Source organism: Equus quagga, chromosome 14 (assembly GCF_021613505.1).
Source record: "Equus quagga isolate Etosha38 chromosome 14, UCLA_HA_Equagga_1.0, whole genome shotgun sequence".
Taxonomy (NCBI): domain Eukaryota; kingdom Metazoa; phylum Chordata; class Mammalia; order Perissodactyla; family Equidae; genus Equus; species Equus quagga.
In genome coordinates, this window is record NC_060280.1 from 36,619,457 (window position 1) to 36,640,352 (window position 20,896).

The window sequence follows — 20,896 nt, forward strand, 5'->3', positions numbered from 1 at the left end:
ACTCACAGAACTCAATAAAATACTTTACTTACTATTACCAGTTGATTACAAAGAATACATCTCAGGAAGAGATGCATAGGGCAAGGTGTGGGATGAGAGGTGCATGGAGTTTCCATGCCTTCTCTGGGTGTGCCACCCTCCTAGCACCTCTATGTGTTTACCGGGTTGGCCACTGGTGACTGAACTCAACCTGCAGCTCCTCTCTTTCCCTCGCCCCTCTGTGGAAGAAGTGGGAGTTGGGGGAATCATGCCTTGGTCTCTCTGGCAACCAGTCCCCATTCTGAAGCTATGTAGGAGCTCTCAGCCACCAGTCATCTCAGCATACAAAAGACATTCATCAAACTCCAGAGATTCCAAGGCTTTTAGGACTGTGCCAGGAAACAAAAGAAGCTCCTAGTCATCCCTATCACTCAGGAAATTACAAGAGTTTTAGGAGTTCTGTGCCAGGAACTGGGGACAAAGACCAAATGTGTATTTCTTATGCCACATTATGTTAATGAAATACAGAAATAGAAGTGAAGATGTTAAAAAGAGATAGAAGTAGAAATTCTACGTTTTTTCCCATGCCTCAGTAGATTGTTTGTTCATCTCTTGAAGTAGAGGACTCAACTTGGAGATTATTAGGGTGTTGAGTAAGAGCATGAGATTTGGAGTTAAAGTCTGTGTGACTTACCTGCTGTGTGACCTTGGCACATTACTTCACTTAGCCTGTTTCCCCAGCTGTAAAATGAGGATAATGCCACCTGCCTAAGAGGACTGCTGTGAAAAATAGTGAGTTGATATATATTTTTAGCATCTTCACTGCTGTATAGTCAATAGTAGGTATTCTACAAAATGACAATCACTAATTTCAGTGGTGGTGACCATGGCCTTTCCACTGCCTCATTTTTCTCTTTATGTTAAAAATATTTAAAACTTTGAAACTTAAGGTGTTACATATCTAAATTCTTAAAGATTGACAAAAGGGGCAATATAAGCTTTGAATTGTTTTTCAGATATGGTGAAGGGTTTTTACTGACTCTTGACTAGTCCTTACATAATCTTGCCTCATCTACCTTTTCACCAAGTAGTATGAATGGGCAAGTTAGGATCTAGTCTATGGCCGTAACCAAGGTGAAGGTAGCTAATCCTCTTCGAGTCTTTTTACCACTTACAGAAAACGCCCAAAAGGTTTCGTGTTCTCAGAAACTCAGTATAAATGAAATGTTCTCAGCACACTCGTAATAAAACATTGAAAATATTTAAAAGTTTGGATTAAGGTCAATCTATTCATATCATTTATTCCACAGGCATTTAACAAGTACCTCATATATGCCTAGAGGCCTTCTGGGAACTCACAGTTTAGTATAGGAAACAGACATACATATATAACTGTACAACAATAGCTGTTTTATAGTAGGGTACAAGTTCTGGAAGAGGTGTAGTTTTGAGGCACACAGAAACACAATCCTCTCATCTTTTTTCATTTATTTCCATCCCCTAAACAAAATCTATCTAAACTTCAAAATTACCACCAAAATGAAGTCTCCATGGAAAAGATATAGGATCTAGAAGTAATGGGAATAGGGTACCGTGCGTATGTTACTTCTATTCTTCCATTATTGGATGCAAAGCACTTCACAAGATCTTTTTTATCAATAATGGCTATGAACTGGGAGTATGCATGTTTATTTGTTGAGGTTTGAGGAGATTCAATAAGTGCCACCCCTCCTTCCCATCAGGGTTGTGAACCTAATTGAAATGAAGGCTTAAATAGTACCTTTGTTTGCTGATAAAACTGGTATTGAAGAATATGGTTTATATCTTTGGTCCAGTAAATTTCCTATCACTGAAACCCAGAATTGGACAGACTTATTCACTCTGTCCCAAGCATCACTGTACTGGCAGGCCTCACCCTGCAGGGGCTGAGCGTGATCCCAGAAGCAGAAGAGAATGAATGCTCTCTGTAGACAGGCTGGTCCCAAACAGGAGTGGGGAGGAAGTGGCTGGGCTACTTGGGCCTTGTTTCTCCTTTCACTTCACTTCACTTGGGGCAATGTGGATGAGGGGAGGAAGAGTGGTGACAATAATGTTATACTATTAGAACTTCCTTCACATGGAGGAAAGAAGTGTTCCCTCTCAGTATTTTAGCATATTTTAAATTGTAACAAGCCAATAACTTACTTATTTGTGTACTGTCTATCTTCTCCATTAAGGTTGTCAGTTCTATGAGAACCATCATGTTCACCTCTGTGCACATGGGGACTAGCATTTTGTCTGGCACTTAGCGTGTATTCTTATTTATTGAGTGAACAAATGCACTGTAGAGTTTGTTACAATGGAAACTTTTGGTTCTTATTTATTTTCCAATAAAAATTTATCTATGATGTGGCAAGAGGATTCTGAGATAGACATGAATCAGAATGTAACAGGATAATATTAAAATAGAGTTTTGTTTTGAAAACAACTCAGCAGTTAGATCTTTGAAGAAAATTTAGTTGGAAAGCCTCCTGATTCTCACTCACTGGACCATGTGGGCCAGTCTTTTGACTGCTCTATACTTCAGATTCCCTCTTTATAACTAAATAAATCACAGGGTTATTTTGAATAACTAATGGATTATCAAACTTTTAAAGCTATTGCCAAGGCATTATGAAATCTTTTGAAATGTTTAGCACTTTCTGGCCTTGGCTTCTTGATCTGGATAAAACTGAAAGTCTGAGATCAAAATATTTTGTATTTTTCTTGAAATTACGGCTAGACTATTAATAGATACTATTATATAAGAAAGAAATATAGTAGACCCAATAACAAGAAAACAAAAGTATGAATTTCCTGATAGTTTTCTTGAGAGTAGAGGTTATATTAATAGACATCTGTGAAATTTAAGTAAATCATAAAAAAGCTTTATGTAATAAATTTAAGATGGGTTCCTAAGAAGCAGGGATAAACTGGTTTTTGTGAATCAAAAAATTTAAAAATATATGTAATAATCAGAGCTCAAGATTTAGCAACTCTACAGATTTCATACTAAGTGTTGTACACTTGCACTAGGGCACACATTTTTAAGAATCTGTTCATTACAAAAAATTATCAATCTCCAGCTATATGTTAAGTCACTTTTAAAATCCAGATGGCTTTGTTATAATATTTTATTTTCTATGAAAAGGTAATTGCGCAGTAGTTATCAGGAAAGATAAATACATTAACAAGTCTGTAGGCTTTGAAATAGTTTTCAAATTTGTTGCAGATACAAAAGAAATCATATATGATTTACACAGTTGTTCAAGCAAACACAAGAAACTTTGGTTCGGCTTCTATGAACTATCAAAAGGATAAAGACAAAAGGCCCTTCTATCTCAAATTAATCAGGGTTTGAATGGCAGCTTTTCAACATAATAAAAACACATACAAAAAACAAAGACAAAATACACCCTTGCTATTCTAAAACATTTCTTTTTAGTCCATGTGTCCTTTGAATAATTTTGTTGTATTAAGTTTCTGCTGCAACTTTCAATGTTCAAAGTAAATCTGTCCTGGCGTAGTGTTCTAAGAAGTCAACAGCAGCAGCAGGCTGAGCACGATATAGTAGTTTCACTTTCACTGCTTTTTCCAGAGTCTATAAAATCCCAGTGCTATTGCCAGGCAAGTAAACACTGAGGCTGTGAAAAGAAGAGAGCATGTCACAGGTTATGCATTTGTGATTGTTTTACAGAGATGAACAGAATTATGTCATCTTCAATTTAAATGAAGAACAAAAAACAAAGGAAATCTACCAATTTTCTCTTAGGTTTTTCATTCCCTAGAAAATTAAGCTAAAGAAGGCAGGATTAATACCAATTCTTCTTAAAAGCTTCCTATATTTTAAACCAGAATAAGGATGACAATAATTTTAAAATGTAGATTATATGTCAGAATCTATAAACTGTTTAAAGTCATTTTTATAACAATAACTACTTTAAATAATTATGAAGTCTAATTTCAGATCTTGTAAGTGAAAAACTATCTTTCTTACCTATATTAAAAATATATAAAATTTTAATTGCCTTTTCAATATATTTAAAAATAATTTCTCTCATAACTATTAAAAATTTATAAATAAAAATGAAATTTTAATGAAAATCTGTAAAAACCAGAAAAGGCAGAAAAAGCATCAGGCTTTTTTAACAGTTAATATACCACCTGCTCTTTGTTACATCATTCTGGACAGAAAACCTTCTGTTCTCCAGAAGCTGAATCTAGGTGAAACTTTTAGGGACTTCCTAGTTTCTAGTTTGTTTAAATAACCATGACTTTTAAAATACAGAATCTGAGATGAAGGGCAAACTTCTATGACTAAAGACACAAGAAATAGCCTTTCATAGTAAAGCTATCCTAATTTTAATGTATAAATTTAATTATACATTATCCCATTTGATCCCATTAATTACTGAAACTTGGCTAATGACAAGATCATTTCCTTAATTTTAAGAAATGGGATTAGGTCTTTCTAAGACACACAGGGAAGCTGGACATTTGAGGAGAAAGAATAACACTTCAAGAGTTTCTTGCCATGTTGCCACTGGTCAATTACACATTCTCCCATTTGATCCTGCTACTGTTTTCCATGTTCCAGGCAGTGTGCTGAGCAATTACATACATTACCTTATTTAACTATAATTAAAACCCTATGAGGTTAGTGATATTATTTCCATTGTATAGACAAGGCAATAAACCCAAAGTTACACTGCTAGCAAGTGGTAGAACCAGGACTCAACACTATGTGGACCTGACTCCAAACTTGTTTTTAAAAAACCCATTCTGTTATCCTTATTTATCCCTTGTCACCTGAAGGACTCAATCTAATTTGTCATTGTTTGAGCCATATAGTGCTACCTACATGGTTACATTCTTTGCTAACCCAAATACTTGATAAATTAAGTCAGACTAACAAATGAACGCTTATTTATTGTGAGGAAGGAGGTATTTGATTTCTTTATTAGAATACACCACACAATGGTTACTGCATTTAAATGTCTCTCTCATTTCTGCTGTCAACTGTTACTTCTCATTGCTGTCATTGTACTATCCCAAATTGATTTCAAATTTGTTTATCTTCTATGGCCTGTCTAGGATGCATCCTACATGTACATAAAATGCTCATGTGAGCATGTGCCTGGTACATCTTAAGTATTCTGTAAGTGGTTTATTATTACTCATCTGCCCAGAATAGAATCTGCCACATTTACCTTAGAAATTAAATGGAAACTGCCATTATCTTATAGTTCTTGCCTCCTTGGCAACAGTCATTTGGGTTAAAATGGTGGTGTTTGACCCAAGAAGGGCCATTCAAGACTCCTTCCCTGCGATTTTCTGAATTGCAACTAAGGAAAGGGGTGAAACTGGAATGATATGAGTCTGGGAGCTACTGGTGGCCATGTGTCCAACCCATGGAGGAAGCTGGTATAAGAAAATGAGGCAGATATTCAGAGGCAGGATATGCAGTAAATTCTGATTCCAGTTATCCCTGGGGTCAAGCTCTATCTCTGTCCTTTCATAATTCAGTAAGTAAGCCAATAAATTCCCTTTTACGCCTAAGCTAGTTCAAGTTGGATGTATGATACCTGAAACAGAGCCTTGACTGATACATGCTGGGAAACCAAATAAAAATGATTAAGATTTACAATTTTATAAGGATTTCTTCTCTAAGGGAAATGCAAGGTCTTTAATGCTGGGGCTTTATTACTATTTTTTCCACTTTTTTTCCTGTGCTTATGACTCAATTCAATATGCGAATCTCTTACTGGGGACATCTCAGGTATTCTAGGACCCAGTGGATCCACTCATGACATTTAACTTGCCCTCTACTGAGTGTGGGATTCGGATTTCCTAACAGGCTTACCAGTAATAGCAGCAGTAAGCATATGTTTGGAGAAGGATAAGGAAGGAGAAAGAAAATGCCTTCAGAACTGTTGGTTGCAAACGCTCAGTAAAAAAAGGAAAGGAAGATAACTTAAGAAAGGTATTTTTCTAAACAATGACTTGCTGATTTCTTTTGCCACTGCCGTTAAGTCTATTAGAGTGAGTTAGCCTTGTATATATCCACTTCTGAATGTCAGCTTTCTGGAGACCATCACCATCTTCAAACTGAGGGTAAAAAGGATTGTCTTTTTAACTAAGATATTGATTCTTTAGGTAAATACTCTTAGAGGAAGCTGAGTGGAATCTGAAGCTCTTCCCAACCTGGGTTGCTTTGAGATCTATTTTGAAAGTGAGAACAAATTGGGCTGTTTCAAAATTTCCCCTGAGCATTACTGTTGAACTGAAGATCTCCAGTTCCAGAGACTTTGCTAGAATAGGGGTTTTCAAAACTTCTTTTAGCCTTAGAACCCTTTCTTCAAGTGAATCTTTAGCAAAAGTGCAATATTTTAAAAAGACAGATGCTGAGCCATTCAAGTTGAAGAGAGGAAGGGGGTATGCATCAGCTGAGGGCTGGGAATTCCATCTTCATTCCAACTGCCATCTCAACATAATTAGTGGCTGCCCAGGAAACCACCGATGGTATAAATCAGCACTTTTATTTTGGACAATTTGATGATACAAAAATTTTTAAATGTGTGTATCTTTTTGACCCAAAAGTTTAGATGTACATAGCAATTTATTTTACAGAAATACTACCACAAAGGCACAAAGATATGTGTATGTGTATGTTTACTCAAACACAAACATATATATGGCTATTTTGTGCAGCAATGTTTTTAATAATGAAAAATTGGGAGCAGAATATCTGTTAATAGAGGTTTGGATAAATTATGGGATTTTCATAGAATAGAATACTATGCTTTCTAGTAAAAAGATGTCTATATATGTATTGATATGGAAAGATATTCAAGACATTTGGTTAAATTTTAAAAAGCTGTAGTCTGTATAGTATGATCTAGTTATTATTTTAAAAATCTATAATGTTTATATACAGAAGAAAAAGCCTAGAAAGATATATACTACTAATAGTAAATGCCTATGGGTATGGAATGGAAGGTTATCACTTTTACTATATTGCTTTTGAATTATATGAACAATTTATAATGAAAACTTATTACTTTTTATAAAAAGAAAGAAAAAAGAAAAGTACTACTGGACTAGGGCATTCTTCTAACTCTCTGAGGCCCTGGAATTGGTCAGGTCACATGGTACTTGAGGAGCTCAGTATGTGACAAATAATCTAATTTTGGGGAAGCATCTGTGCTCAATCAATTGTATTCAAGGTAGGAGGTAAATTTTTCTCCTTTGCTTGATATGATTTATAATGACCTATATCTATTTTACTTATCTTTCTCTCTAAGTCCACTGAAGTCCTTATGGAAAAGCAGAGCAATAAAAATAAAATGTTCATTTTTTTCATTGTGCAATACCCAGTTTATCTTTGCATCATTTTGTACTTGTGTTTAAATATTTTGTTGGTATCCATATGCTTTTCCTATTAGTAAGTTGCAGAGTTGCCTATTAAACTTATATCCTAAATGTATTCAGCTTACATTCTTCAAGCACTGCAGGGGACTAAGCAATAAAGGAAGCCTGTTCTAGCTCCTCTGTCTTTTCTTCTGTGCTGGCCATGGTTACCTTGGGAGGTAGGAGCTAACAGGTCTGAAAATCAAATGACAAGAATTCCTTTTCTGACAAACCCAGCCTTACCTGCCAGATAACGAATTGTCTCAAGCTTGTTAGACTCCATCAGCGTTTTTAAAGAAGCAATTTCACTATCAATTTTATTACTGGTCTCTGAAATAATACTGTTGGTTTTGGTATCCTGTAGTAAATAAGAATATATAAGACAATTAAATTTTGTTTCTATGTGTTACGGACAAAAATATTTACATTGGAAATCCTCACTTACGGGCTTATTGTTTATTACTTTTGTTTTAATTAGGGAAACATAGTAAAAGCCCAGTGATATAAAAAAGTAACATTACATGAACATCACAAACTGAGAAAAAATATTTCTTCTACTCTGATATTTGGAGACCATTTCTTAGGATTATCACATTCTGGGCACTGTCTACTAAGGCCTCATAATAAGATATTTGAGACCTAAATATCTAAGAGGATAAACCAAGAAGAAAACATTTTAGTCACAGAACTATCACTTCATGTGTATAAAGTCCTTAGTTAAATTTTAAATATATTTTGCCAAAGAAAAAACCCAACCAGGTTTATAATATGAATTGGCACCAATATTAAAGGAAATGGCAGAAATGCTTGTTGGGTAACACTGAATGCTATGTATATAGGGGCTAAGAGGTAAGAAGAGAGAGAAGATGGTACTTAGAGCTCAGAAATTCGCTGTGAGAGAATTTGTTGATTTCCTTACTTATCTCCTTTATCTGGCCAAGAAGTAAGAGAATACGATGCTTGGAAGGATAAATGGGACCTTCCCTTCTATTAAGTTATAAGAAAGAAAGAGTAATGTCTCTTCTGTTAGAATGTAGACCAAGTGGCTTTTACTTTTAAGAAAAGGACTAGGCTGAGTCATAAAGCTGCGTTTTACTCAAGCCATAGAGATTAGTGATTACAATTTAGTATTACTGAGAAGGTAAATAGTAGTTATGAGTATGGGGTTTAGAATCCGGGTTCATATCCTGGCTCTACCACTTATTAGCTGTGTGACCTTAACCTCCCTGTGCCTCATTTTCCAAATTGGTAAAATGGGAATAAGAGTGCCTACCTCACAGAGGCTGATATGAGGATTAAATAAATTAATAGACAGCAGTAAAGAAAGTAAAACAGGATCTGACATATAGTAAGGACTCAATAAATATTTACTATTATTAAAAAAATTTTAAGATAATGATTTAATTGCACCTAAGTACTCAAATACTAATTGTGAATCCTATCTTTTACAAAGTGGTTCTCTTCTATGTAAAAATAATTTAGTTAAAAATAATAAGCATGTTACCTGGAAAGCTTGATTCTGACTCAGAGGTCACAGCTCAGGTACTACCATCCACCTGGTGGCAACTTCCCCCAAAGTGCTGGTTAACTATCATAGCTATCAGGTAATCATGGATTCCAGAGGGCTAGCTTTTTAAAGTCCAAACTTTTAAAATGATACACAAGTTACACAAGGCTCTCTTAGAGCTGTACAAAAGAGAAATTTTTACATACTAGCTTACTTTTTTGGTAAATTCTGTGGTTGCTTCCATAAGTTTCTTTTCTTGATCTGTAAACTAAAGGATATGATGTATCAGGAGGTTAAAAAAAAAAAGACTAAAAGGAATTAAAAAGGAATAAATAACTAATAGAGTATATTTAAAAGCACATTACCATATCTGTTACTCTGCTCCTTTCTAGGTTGATGTCCAGTTTATTATCTGCTCTGATTCGACTTGTTTCATTCTTTAAAGAAAACAAATATTAAAATGATCTTGTAATGAATATTTGTTCTGAAATTAATAAAATATTTTGAAGTGGGAAAAAAAGTTTCACTTACTATCAGTTGTTGCTTAACTTGTTCTAATTCAATTTTCATTTTCTAGGTATAAGAAAGATCACATGCAATTAACATTAAACCAAAAGCCCATATTATGATTTATTCAAAAAATGTGAAACTGGATTAGCAAAAGTTGGACAATCTATGGATTTCTAATACAGAATTTAATTAAAAATAAAAACAAAAAAAGAACTGCAGTTCATATTCAGAAAATTCTTAAGAACAAAACATTAGAAAACATTTAAGTTTTTTTCTATTTATTTTTTTTTTAAAGATTTTATTTTTTGTTTTTCTCCCAAAGCCCCCCGGTACACAGTTGTGTATCTTTAGTTATGGGTCCTCCTAGTTGTGGCATGTGGGATGCCTCCTCAGCGTGGCCCGATGAGTGGTGCCATGTCTGCGCCCAGGACTCAAACTAGCGAAACCCTGGGTCGCCGCAGCAGAGTGTGCGAACTTAACCACTCGGCCACGGGGCCGGCTCCATGTTTTAGTATTCTACTTTTAAAAATTGATATTCTAAATTTAAAAATATCTAAGCTAGTGGATAACAAAGTTCCAAGTGAATCACAGAAACATGTTTTTCTAAGTGACAAAAATTAGTACAGAATCAAATAAAATGGAAAATGCCATATTACTTTCAGCTGAGAACATTATACTGAGTTATACTAGAAATTTTATATAATAAACACAGCTCAAAGATTTTTCCTTTTATGTGACTTTTATATGTATAAGATAGACCTCTTATTCTTTAGTATGCAAGAAACTATGGTTTATACATAGAAAAATTGGATATGGTTAAACATAGTATATTTTTATCTAAAAACTTAATAATCACATAAAATTGTTATTTGGTCCTATTATTCACCAAGTAGGATACTGGCGAGATCAGTTATTTTATTAGTATTAAATTAAACTTGTATCACCTCATTCTCTGCTCTCAGATTTGCAAATTCACTTTTCTCTAGGATGACCATGTCTTTCCTGATGGAGTCCAAATGAGCCATTAGCTGTTGTACTGTTATTTCCTAGAAAGCAAAATTAAAGTAACCTAGTGATTTACACAATGCCATCCCTTTACACAGAATTGTTTTCATGATACTTAAAAGAATTTGTGATCATGCCACGAGGTATAATGTTGCTTGGCTAAGTAAAAAAACAAAAAATGTATGAAACCTATATAACTGAAATATCAAAATGAAAAGGAACAGGAGATTCAAGGAAGAAAAAGTATTTTCCAGTGAAGAGAAATAACTGTTCAGGTCTTTCTATTGAAAGAATCCCAATAAAATGCTTATTTAACCTCTAAGAGTTCCTCAACAAATAATGTTTGTTTTTTTTTAATACCCACGTGGAAAGGGTTTTGTTATCTTTTATTCCTTTGATTTTGAGGGATTTTCTACTGTCAGAAAATTCTAGGGTACCAGATACGACTCAGAAGTCAGGTAGTTAAACAAAATAGAAGTGTTAAATAATTACCCTGCGTCAGCATAACATAATTAGTTTTGTTTAAATTCCTGGGCATCTTTCCTATATTTGGCACTGCAAAGAACATGTGAAAGCAAAGGTGGCCCCTATCTGACAGATTGGTAAGCTTTTGCTTTGCTAGGGAGGGACATTTTTGTAGAAATGATTTAAGGCAGCCATACAAAGAAAATATAACTTTCACCACTCAACTTCTTAAAAGTAGGTGGCTTGTTGACTCATCATTTATCCCTCGTTACCAGAAGAGACAGCAGATGAGGGTGTAACCTTGAAAACGATCCCCTACGACTAAAACTAAGGGTTTATAACAAAACAAAAAATGCTGAAACAAAACAATATCATTAGTGGAACTCCCATTTTTTGTCACAATTTGAGGCCAGGGGTGCATTGTTGGGGTTATAGTCCTCTGCTAACTGAGAGGGGTGAGAATATTTCAAAACTGACTTGACTTTTATAAAACAGAGGCTGTAACAGTTCCAGATGCATGGCCAAGATTTCATTAAGATTTCATTATACTACTCAGAACTGTGCCCAATTTAAAACTTAAGAATTGCTTATTTCTGGAATTTTCCATGTACTATTCTCAGACTGTGGTTGACCACAGGTAACAAACTGCAGAAAGTGAAACCGTGGATAAGGGGGGGATCACTGTAATTCAAATTATAAGTGAATTCAGAGTATAACTGATTTCTCAGATTGAGCAGACTTGACTTAGTATGGCACTTTCTTTAGTGATCAAGTACAAAGCTTGCTTGCCTGTTGGCCCTGTGCCTCAGCCCCATCTTTCATGACATCTTTTTGCCTTATTCTATCCTAGAGGTGGGGTCAGCAATTGGATTAGGTTTAATGATGGAATGGGATTTTAATTTCACACACCAGTCATAACCAAAAGTTTAGAGATGCAGTTATGGAAAAGATTGTCTAATTAAACTGTCAGAAGTGATAAAAATGAAAATATTACCTGTTGAGCTTGAGTGACCATCTCCTTATAGATAGTATCCAGGCTGACGTTTGATAAAGTGGTCAATAATGATACAATTGTTTCTGCTTGTGCTTTGTTAAATCCTGTAGGCGGCAAATAGGTATTTATATTTTTTAAAAAAGTGAACATATTTATCAGGATAGACAGCTAGAATAACTTTCCATGTCATATTTAAATTGTTATACTCTTTGAAAAAAATGGTCACAATTAAAATTTTGACAGATTATGCTAAATTACTCTCTAAAAGCACTCTACAATTTTAATTCCCACTGATCCATTTCCCCACATCTACATCAATACTGGATATTACTAGTTTTTTAGTCTTTTTTTAAAATATATAATTGGCATAAAAACTGGTATTGCAATTGTTATTTTAATTTATACTTAAAATTTGCATTTCTTTTGTCAAGCATCTTTATATATATTTATTGGTGATATATATTTATTTTTCTGTGAGCTGTTTGTTTATAGCCTTTGTCCATTTTTCTAAAATAGCTGAACTTTTTCTTATTGATCCATATGAACACTGTATATTAAAGCAATAGGCTCATTGTCGTATGTGTTTGTAACATTTTTAACTTTATAGATATCCTTTGACATACAGGTTTAAATATTTCTGTAGTCACACCTGTCAGTCTTTACTTTCATTGCTTTTGAGTTTTGTATCTTGCTTCGTTACTCTAAAAGTCTAAAAATATTCTATATTCTAGTATTTTTGTAGTTTTTATTTTATTTTTTACATTTTGCTTTTAGTTAATCTGGAATTTATTTTTCAGTACGGGGATCTAATATATTTTTTCCAATGGCTAGTCATTTGTCCTATCTCATTTATTAAATAGTCCTTCCTTTCCCTAATTTGTAATGTCTTCTTTATTGCTTGCTAAATCCATATATATATATATATAATGATTATATATATATATATTTTTTTAAAGATTGGCACCTGAGCTAACATCTGTTGCCCATCTTTTTTTTTTCTTCTTCTTCTTCTCCCCAAAGCCCAGTTCATAGTTGTATATTCTAGTTGTGAGTGCCTCTGGCTGTGCTATGTGGGATGCTGCATCAGCAAGGCCTGATGAGGGGTGCCATGTCTGCACCCAGGATCTGAACCAGTGAAATCCTGGGCTGCCAAAGCAGAGTGCACAAACTTAACCACTTGGCCCTGGGGCTGGCCCCTATATATATGTTTTGAATGCCATTCTATTTGGTATCTGGAAATTTTTGCGCTTGTTCTTTGATTTTTCTTTTTTGCTATTCTTAAACATTGTCCTTGTACTTCCACACGGACTTCAGTATCAGCCTAGAAACTCTAGTTTTTTTTTCTTTTTTACATAATTGAAATAATTCTGCATATCTAATTTTATATAATGCTTTCCTCACTTAACATACCATGAGCATTTTTCATATCAGTAAATATTCTTCAAGCAATACCATTTTTATGAATGTGAAATATTCCACCGGATGAATAGTACTTATATTTAAATAGTGACTTTTGTTCATAATAGTCATATTGTCTTGACTAGGTAATTTATTATGAGTGCTGTTAATTTTCTTCTTTCAAGAGGTACCCATGTTTCTCACCATGAGTTTCCAAGTCCTGAACCAATGCATGGGTATCAAAAGTTAATTTCCTTTGTTCTAAAGGAGTTATGTCCACTCGCCTCATATCATATCCTTCCTTGGTTGTGGTGGTTAAAAAATCTGAAAAAGAGAAGACAATTTTTTTTCTTGTAGTAACTAACAGAAGTATTACACTTTAGCTTTTAAAGCATTTCCCCCCATCTTTTTATAATACAGTTCCAACTTTTCTACTTAGGGAATTCTGTATCTTAAGCAAGATTTATTGACTCCTCTGAGCCCCTGACTTAATGTGAAAAGTCTCTAACATATTGAATGCAAACATTCAATAAATGTTTCATTTCCTTCTTTTAGTATTCAGAAATATTTTATTTGCTGAGTCAGTCTAAAATCATAAAATACTATGCACCAAAAGGTTGGCCATCACTGCCACATCTCTCATTACTGGTGAGCAGAAACTGCCCAACTCTCCTTGGGCTCAGAAGTCTTTCACAGAGCTATAAATATTTTCTACATCTATATCCTCATCTAAAGCAGCTTTCTGTACTCCTTCTCTCTTACATATCCACAGTTTATTTCCTACATAGTTCTCAGTTCTAATCTGAAATTATCTTGTTTGTTTACTGTTTGTCTCTCTGAACCAGAATGTACGTCCAGGAGGCATTGACTGTGTTCTTCATTATTGTATCTTTAGCACCTAGAACAGTGCTTGGCAGATAGTTGGGTCACAATATTTTACTGTTGAATCAGTCGATGAATTTTATTTTAAATCCTGGAGTATTTACCAGTGTCATCATGAAAGCTCTAGGAAAGATTTCTAATTTTTGAACTAAATGTCCTGTTTCAATAAGTTCCCAATTTTTAACCTAGACACAGTAAGCTCCTTTTCCATATATTGCTGATGAATTTTATTAAAAGGCATTCTCTTTTAGGGAGAACTTTGCCCATATATAACTTCATTACTATTATTACATATTAAGTAAAATAACTGCTAATTAGTATAACTACTAATCGAACACAAGGTAATATACTAGATACTTTATATACTACCGAATCAAGGTGGTATTATCCACATTTTTAGATACAATAATCAAGCCTAGGAAAGGTAAAGGGTTTTGCCTAAGATCACAGAGTCACTGGCAAATCAGGATTCAGACTTAGATTCTTCTGACTCGAAAGCTCATGCTCTGTCATCCCAAGCTGTTTCTCTTATTCATCCTAACCACTTAAGATATCTAGGTACTTAAAAGACACAGCTCTAACCTCAGGTATTACTTTTCTGCCAGTATAGTTTAGGGCAAATGTGATTCCTTCCCAAAAATCTTTCCAGCCAACAAACATTTGAGCGCCAGGCACTGTGTTAGGCACAGGGGATGATGAGCAAAACCAGATCTAACTGATGTCTTCATTGACTTTATACACTAGTAGGTAGGCAACAAGTGTTTAAAAAAAAAAATCTAAACATAAACTCTAAATTCAAAAAAATAAAAGAGTAATGTCCAGTCTTTTAGATTAATTCAGTCAAATAGATGAATTCTGTTTAACCAAAGATAAGAGGAAGCAGGTGTAAAGGATCAATTTTGAACACACACACACACATTAGTACAGTGGTCAGCAATCTTTTTGGCTTTGAGTGCCGTCTAGAAGGGTTAAGCAATGTGCCTTTGTGTGTCAATATTAGACCTAAGGACAGGGAGAAAAAGAAAAATTAGAGGAAAAGGAGTGGCAGATTTCAATAATAGTTCCAATAACAACTGCATTAGGAATAATGATTCGTACGCTTAGTTGCCTAGCTTGAAGTTCAGTCGTTTTTTTCTTGGTGAGGAAGACTGGCCCTGAGCTAACGTCTTTTGCCAATCTTTGTCTTTTTGCTTGAAGACTGACCCTGAGCTAACATCTTTGCCAGTCTTCCTCTGCTTTATATATGGGACACTGCCACAGCATGGCTTGATGAGCAGTGTAGTCTGTGCTTAGGATCTGAACCTGCAAACCCCAGGTTGACAAAACAGAGTATGCGAACTTAACCACCAAGCCACCAGGCCAGCCCCAGAAGTTCAATCTTTTATTTGGGGTTTAGGGAAAAAAATCAGTAATAATATTTATATAATGTTTTACTGTTTTCACACCTATTAGTTATTATCCTTAAAATTCTCATGTTATGGATGAGGAAAACTAAGGCTCAGAGGAGCTCAGTAATTTGAGATCTTATGGTGTCGGAGCTAGGCAGATGAGTAAACAGTTCCTCTGACTTCATTTGAATGCCTTCCACAAAGAGAAGCTTCCTACTGAATTTGGGATAGAGACAGAATACCTTAACACTGCCAGCAAATCTTTGCAGGGGGCAGCTCCAGTCTCCTGTCACATCGTGCTCTTTGGCCTTTTGCTCTTGGGGCTCTTTTAATTCCACAGACATGCCATGTGCCTTCCCATGGTCCCTTGCCCAGCCCCTGCTCAGAAAGCTCTCCTTTTCTTTTCCTGCTCACATTTATCCTTTAGAGTTCAGTCTGAATGTCTCCTCCTCCAGAAAGCCTGCCCAGACTCCTTTAGGTTAGGTCTTTCTTGTTAGGGGCTCCCACAGTATTCTCTATTTTTTGGCCATACCTCACACAATATACACACTTATGTGACCGATAACTGTTTAACTTCCCCATGAGGCTAGAGGTTGGATCATGAAGTACAACCTGCAGGCCACCAGCACCTGTTTTTCTAAACTGCTTTACTGCAGCACAGCCATGCTTATTCATGTATGTATTATCTGTGGCTGTTTCATGCTACCATGGCAGAGTAGTTGCAAGTCACCATATGGCCTACAAAGCCTAAAATATTCACTTTATGGCTCTTTGCTGACCACTCCATTAGACTATAAAGTCCTTGTGAGCAGGGGCCGTATCTGCTCTTGCTTGCCACTGGATTACCAAAGCCTAATGCAATTCTAGGTGTTACGTGGATATTTGCTGAATGAAAGGCACTCTGCTAGGCATTATGGGTACAATGATGAAAAAGGCTGTGGTTTTTTATGACATATCATCAAGATATATCCATGAGGGAATACAGAGGAGGGACATTTGGCCCTTGCTGAGAATAAAGAATCAAGAATGGCTGTTTGGAAATGATGCTAGAGTTATAGTAAATCTTAAAGGGGAGTAATCCAGGCAAGAGGAACTGAATGAGCAAAATTCACCAAGGCATGGGCTGGGCTGCCTTTGCTGTTCCCACCTTGGGCTCTATTTACTATGGGGATGAGGAGGGCTGAGAATACAGAAGGAGATGTGCAACATTTATTCTTGATGTGTGCTCAAATATTCATGCAATCTTTTGTTCAGTCCTCACAATCCTAAGAGGTAGGTGTTGACACCCTCCCTCGCAGTAGGACTTTGGGGAGCACTGTTCTTTGGCGGCAGTAAAGAAGTGGAAAAGCCATCTGCTATGTGTAGTAGGGTGTCATGAGCACTGTCTTGACAGTATCATGAGCACCTGAACTCATAAGCATTGCTTAAGAATAAGTCTTTGCAGGCACATTAATAGTAGAGGAGATGAAGCAACTAGAATCAGTGTTTCCAGCTTAGAGTGGAGAAACAGGCCTTAATATCTTAAAAGTTCCCAGAACTTACACAATTGTACAAATCCCCAAACCTTTCCTTTCATTGTTACTTCTTTTGATTCTTTCATACCTATCTTGTGGTTTTCACAGTGAGAAGCAAACTCACAGTTTAAAGACTTAACTAGCATCACAAGTTTTAAGTTGTATATCTTGGATTGGAACTCTGCCCTACCTTTCACCAAGCCGCCTTTCTGCCAGCAAAGGCCAGATTTTACCTTTTTTTTTTTTGCTTGAGGAAGATTGTCGCTGTGCTAACATCTGGGCCAGTCTTCCTCTATCTTGTATGTGGGACACCACCACAGCATGGCTTGATGAGCGGTGTGTAGGTCTGCACCTGGGATCCGCACTGTGAATGTGGACTGCTGAAGTGGAGCATGCAAACTTAACCACTACGCCACCACACCAGCCTCCAGATTTGACTTTTGACAAAACATGTAAAATGGTGTCTCATTACATCTAAGCTGCAAGTTTTATATTAGTTTACTGATAACTTTGGAGCTGCACCACTTCAGTGACATGGCTGGTCATTAATATATATTTCTATATGCTGGTCTTTGCCTTGCTAGTTGCATCGGAATTACCAGGATTAATAAATTAAATAATAAACTAATGAAGAGATCCCTGGGCTCCAGTTTTGGAGACTGAGTCAGCAGTTCTGGGGTAGAGCCTAAGAATCTCTATTTTTAAAACACCTCCAGTGCGTCTGATGTTCTGCTAAGTTTGGGAAGTAACTAGGAATCCACTACTATCAGTCATAAAACTTAGACAAATCCTATCACCTTCCTGTGCTTTCTCTTCATCTTTAAAAAGGGAATTGGACTAGATGGTAACTAAGATCCTTCCATGGGTCAGAGGTCAAGGTTTTCAAATTCCTTGATTACTGACATTATTAGGCAAGTTTAAACTACTTGTACACAGTAAACATTCAATAAATATTTGTTTAGTGATAAGAGACACAAATCAAGTGAAAGGGACCACTTAAGGTTTCTCCAAGAGCACTCAGATTCAAGTCGGGTAACTCAACAACTATGTTGAAACACTACTGTTTACTTACAGGGATGTATTTTCCAGTCTGATATGTATTTCAAAGTTCATTCTCTAAAAATGTTTAATATTGTGTTTTCATTTGATTATGTAAACAAAGTGTAACCCTAAAAGTTTACAAAGATAGGATTGAGATTGGGGTACTTTCTCAGGGTTCAAAAAATGCTACCTTCTTTTATGTAAAATCCATCATAATGTGTACGTATGCATGCTAAACACCCAAGTATACATCCTAAGACCTTGTGAAGGATCCTGGCAGCTCAACAGTTACAGATGGGGGATCGACTACTGCACTCGCTGGGTGAGTAAAATGAAACAACGAGCAAAACAGCACAAAGTACAGCGGGTAGTGGGCGGCTCAGCTCCCCGGCACTGGGGATTTAAGAAGGTGAACACAGCATGTGAAGGTTAGGATGAAGTGCCTACTCTGTGGCCAACCTTAAAGAGTTGAAAAACTGGGGAAAAAAGATTCGGGAAACATCTCTCAGAATAAAGTCAGATGTTGTTCAGGACAGACTGCTAACAGGGGCGCCAGCTAGTCCAACACTCGTGGGCTCCGGCATTCACGTTTGCCTTTTGTTTTTGAATGGCTCCTACGTGACTGCAGAATACTGAAAATTCCAGCGCAAATACAGCGGGCCTGACCTAAAACGAACGCTGTCGTTTACCCAAAGCCTGGGCTCGAGGCCGCACCTAAGTAGGCCACGAACGAAATCAGGGCTCCCCAAACACAGGTTACCTTACTACGGTGCTCTGACCGAGCTGCGAGGCGGGATTATCAGCCTCGTTTGACAGTAAAAAGAAACCGAGGGTTCAGAAAGAAGCCAGGCGGGAACTCCAGGCCTTTCAGAGGCTCGCTCTCACAAGAGGAAAGCGGTCCTCTTCCCAGGCCTCGCCCTGCCCGCCCCAATCCAACCGGGCGAGAGCCGGCAGTAGGGTCGCCGGCACCAGGCAGGGGCTGGGGAGGAGGGGGTGGCACCCTTGTCTCCCGCTCGGCCGAGCAGGCGCGAGCCACGGCCGTCGCCTCCCTAGACAACACTCAGGCATCGGTGGCACGGTGTCTTTTCTCACCTCTCCGCAGGGCCGGCGAGAAACGCCCGCGGGGGTTTGAAACCCGGCGGCCCACGCTGCCTTCAGAACCCAGGAGCCGCCAAACCCAGCGACTCCACATCTCCTCAGCTTTCGGGTTGGGGGCAGGCGGCGAGAGGTTGGATGAATCACGCGCAGGCTTTCGGGCAAGGTAGTTCTGGCACCGCGAGAATGCTGGGAAATGTAGTTTGCGGTCTGTAGCACGCGGCCCTCCCAGGGCAGGCTCGACCCGCGTTCTCGAAAAGCTGGGCCTCTACACAGACGGACCTACAGTTCACTAGCATGGTTCAGAGCGGCTCCGCTTCTCCCACCGCCCCTTCCCAACCCGTGCACGCCGTTACCGCCCTTACAAAGCGGGATCTTCTCCGAGAACCTTCCAGCGCCCGTTTCCTGCCAGTGAGATACACGTCAACAGCAGAGTCGCCCAGGGTACCCAGCGGCCATTACGCGCTTGCATGGGTAGGAAACGGCGGGGGGACGGGGGGGGGGGGGGGGGGGTGGTCACATCTAGCCGCACAGGAACCTGGGATCTGAAGTCCTCGGCCGCTGAGATTCTTGGGCCTCGCGAAGACACCTTCTGGGAATTGTAGTCCAGGGAGCCCCTCGTTCTCGCTGCTTCATATCCTGCTGCTTCGCCCTCTGGTGTACACAAGAAGGAACTCTAGTTGGTTTAGTCCCTTCAAGGAAACAATTCTTCCGTTTCTGGGGTGGACTTGATTTTCGCCGCTGCTTATCCTTTTCAGACCTCAGTTACTCCAGACTTTGCTCCGCCATGATGAAATGCTGAAAATAACAACACACGGTAGTTATGCGGTTCAAATGTGCTAATATGTTCTTTGTAAGTTCTAAAGTGGTATACAGTAGTTAGGTTTTAGTGGCTTAATTATTCCCACAAGGATGCAAACAGTTACTATTGGACTTTTCTACATATTTCTTTTCCAAGCTTTGTGAGCAACAATCACCATCCTAAGCACTGAGGCACAGTAAAAGAACAACGCTTGATTCCTGCCAGCAAGGGCCTTAACAGACAATTTATGGAGAGGAAATATATATGGCTATTAAAAAATTAAAAAAAAAAAACCCAGTTTAATCTCATCAGTTAAAAAAGAAAGCAAAACATAAAGATATACCATTTTTACCTATTAAAGATTAAAAAAATTGTTAATACTAGCAAATATACAACTAGACAGGGCTACTCACACTGCTGGCAGGAGTGTAAGTTGGTACAATGTATTTGGAAAGCAATTCAATAAGGTATATGAAACTCTAAAAAGTGAATAGCCCAAGTTTCGCTTCTAAGTCTCTATCTTAAGAAAAATAATCACATATGTAGCTAAGACTTTAAAATATTATAACCCTTGCAATGGTATTTATAGTAGTGAGAAATTGGAAATAATCTAAATATTCAAAGTGATTCAGCAACTTGAAGAAATGTCCCAAATTGGAATATTATGTTATCATTAAATATTTAAAAAAAAATCTTAGTGACAGGAAAATTATTAATTTTTATATATATAAATATATCTCCAATATAATTATAATTCTGTTGAATGATATCTGTGCTCTGGAAGAGATCACAGCCTACTGAAAGATACAGACCAGTAAGTGGGACCACAATATTTTTACTTACCTTAAATTAAATAATGATTATTTAAAAAAAAAAGATTAGAGGCTG

General features: G+C 37.0%; 2 protein-coding genes across 4 annotated transcripts in view; one reads left to right on the forward strand and one right to left on the reverse strand.

Moving 5' to 3' along the window:
* Positions 1-3,380, forward strand: part of ANKRD42 (ankyrin repeat domain 42) — a gene marked incomplete at its 5' end in the record, with an annotated part of 48,972 nt that extends 45,592 nt beyond the window's left edge. Inside the window, one exon of the mRNA XM_046638234.1 lies at positions 601-3,380. Within this exon, the coding sequence (XP_046494190.1) occupies positions 601-751 (151 nt within the window). The remainder of the gene's footprint in view (positions 1-600) is intronic.
* CCDC90B (coiled-coil domain containing 90B) lies at positions 3,118-19,676 on the reverse strand. 3 transcript variants are annotated; one of them, XM_046685522.1, is made up of 9 exons: positions 19,572-19,676; positions 13,491-13,610; positions 11,889-11,992; positions 10,369-10,470; positions 9,446-9,487; positions 9,280-9,351; positions 9,129-9,182; positions 7,651-7,765; positions 3,118-3,641 (listed from the first exon to the last, which is right to left on the reverse strand). In XM_046685522.1, exons 2-9 carry the CDS (start codon positions 13,573-13,575, stop codon positions 3,580-3,582), a joined length of 636 nt encoding a protein of 211 aa, XP_046541478.1. In that variant the 5' UTR covers positions 13,576-13,610; positions 19,572-19,676; the 3' UTR covers positions 3,118-3,579. The 3 variants fall into 3 exon arrangements, with proteins under 3 accessions (XP_046541478.1, XP_046541476.1, XP_046541477.1); XM_046685520.1 differs by having other exon boundaries at positions 19,204-19,654; XM_046685521.1 differs by lacking the exon at positions 9,129-9,182 and having other exon boundaries at positions 19,204-19,654.
* Between the last annotated feature and the right edge of the window lie 1,220 nt (positions 19,677-20,896).

Bases quoted from the DNA above. Each gene is read 5' to 3' on its own strand.
- CCDC90B (XM_046685520.1), bottom strand. From the start codon at position 19,303: ATGTGGAGTCGCTGGGTTTGGCGGCTCCTGGGTTCTGAAGGCAGCGTG. The intron at 11,993-13,490 runs GTGAGAAACATG...TGCCGCCTACAG, and splicing joins TCAGGACTTGGAAACTCATG to GATTTAACAAAGCACAAGCA. The intron at 9,488-10,368 runs GTGATACAAGTT...TCTTATACCTAG, and splicing joins ATCTGAGAGCAGAGAATGAG to AAAATGAAAATTGAATTAGA.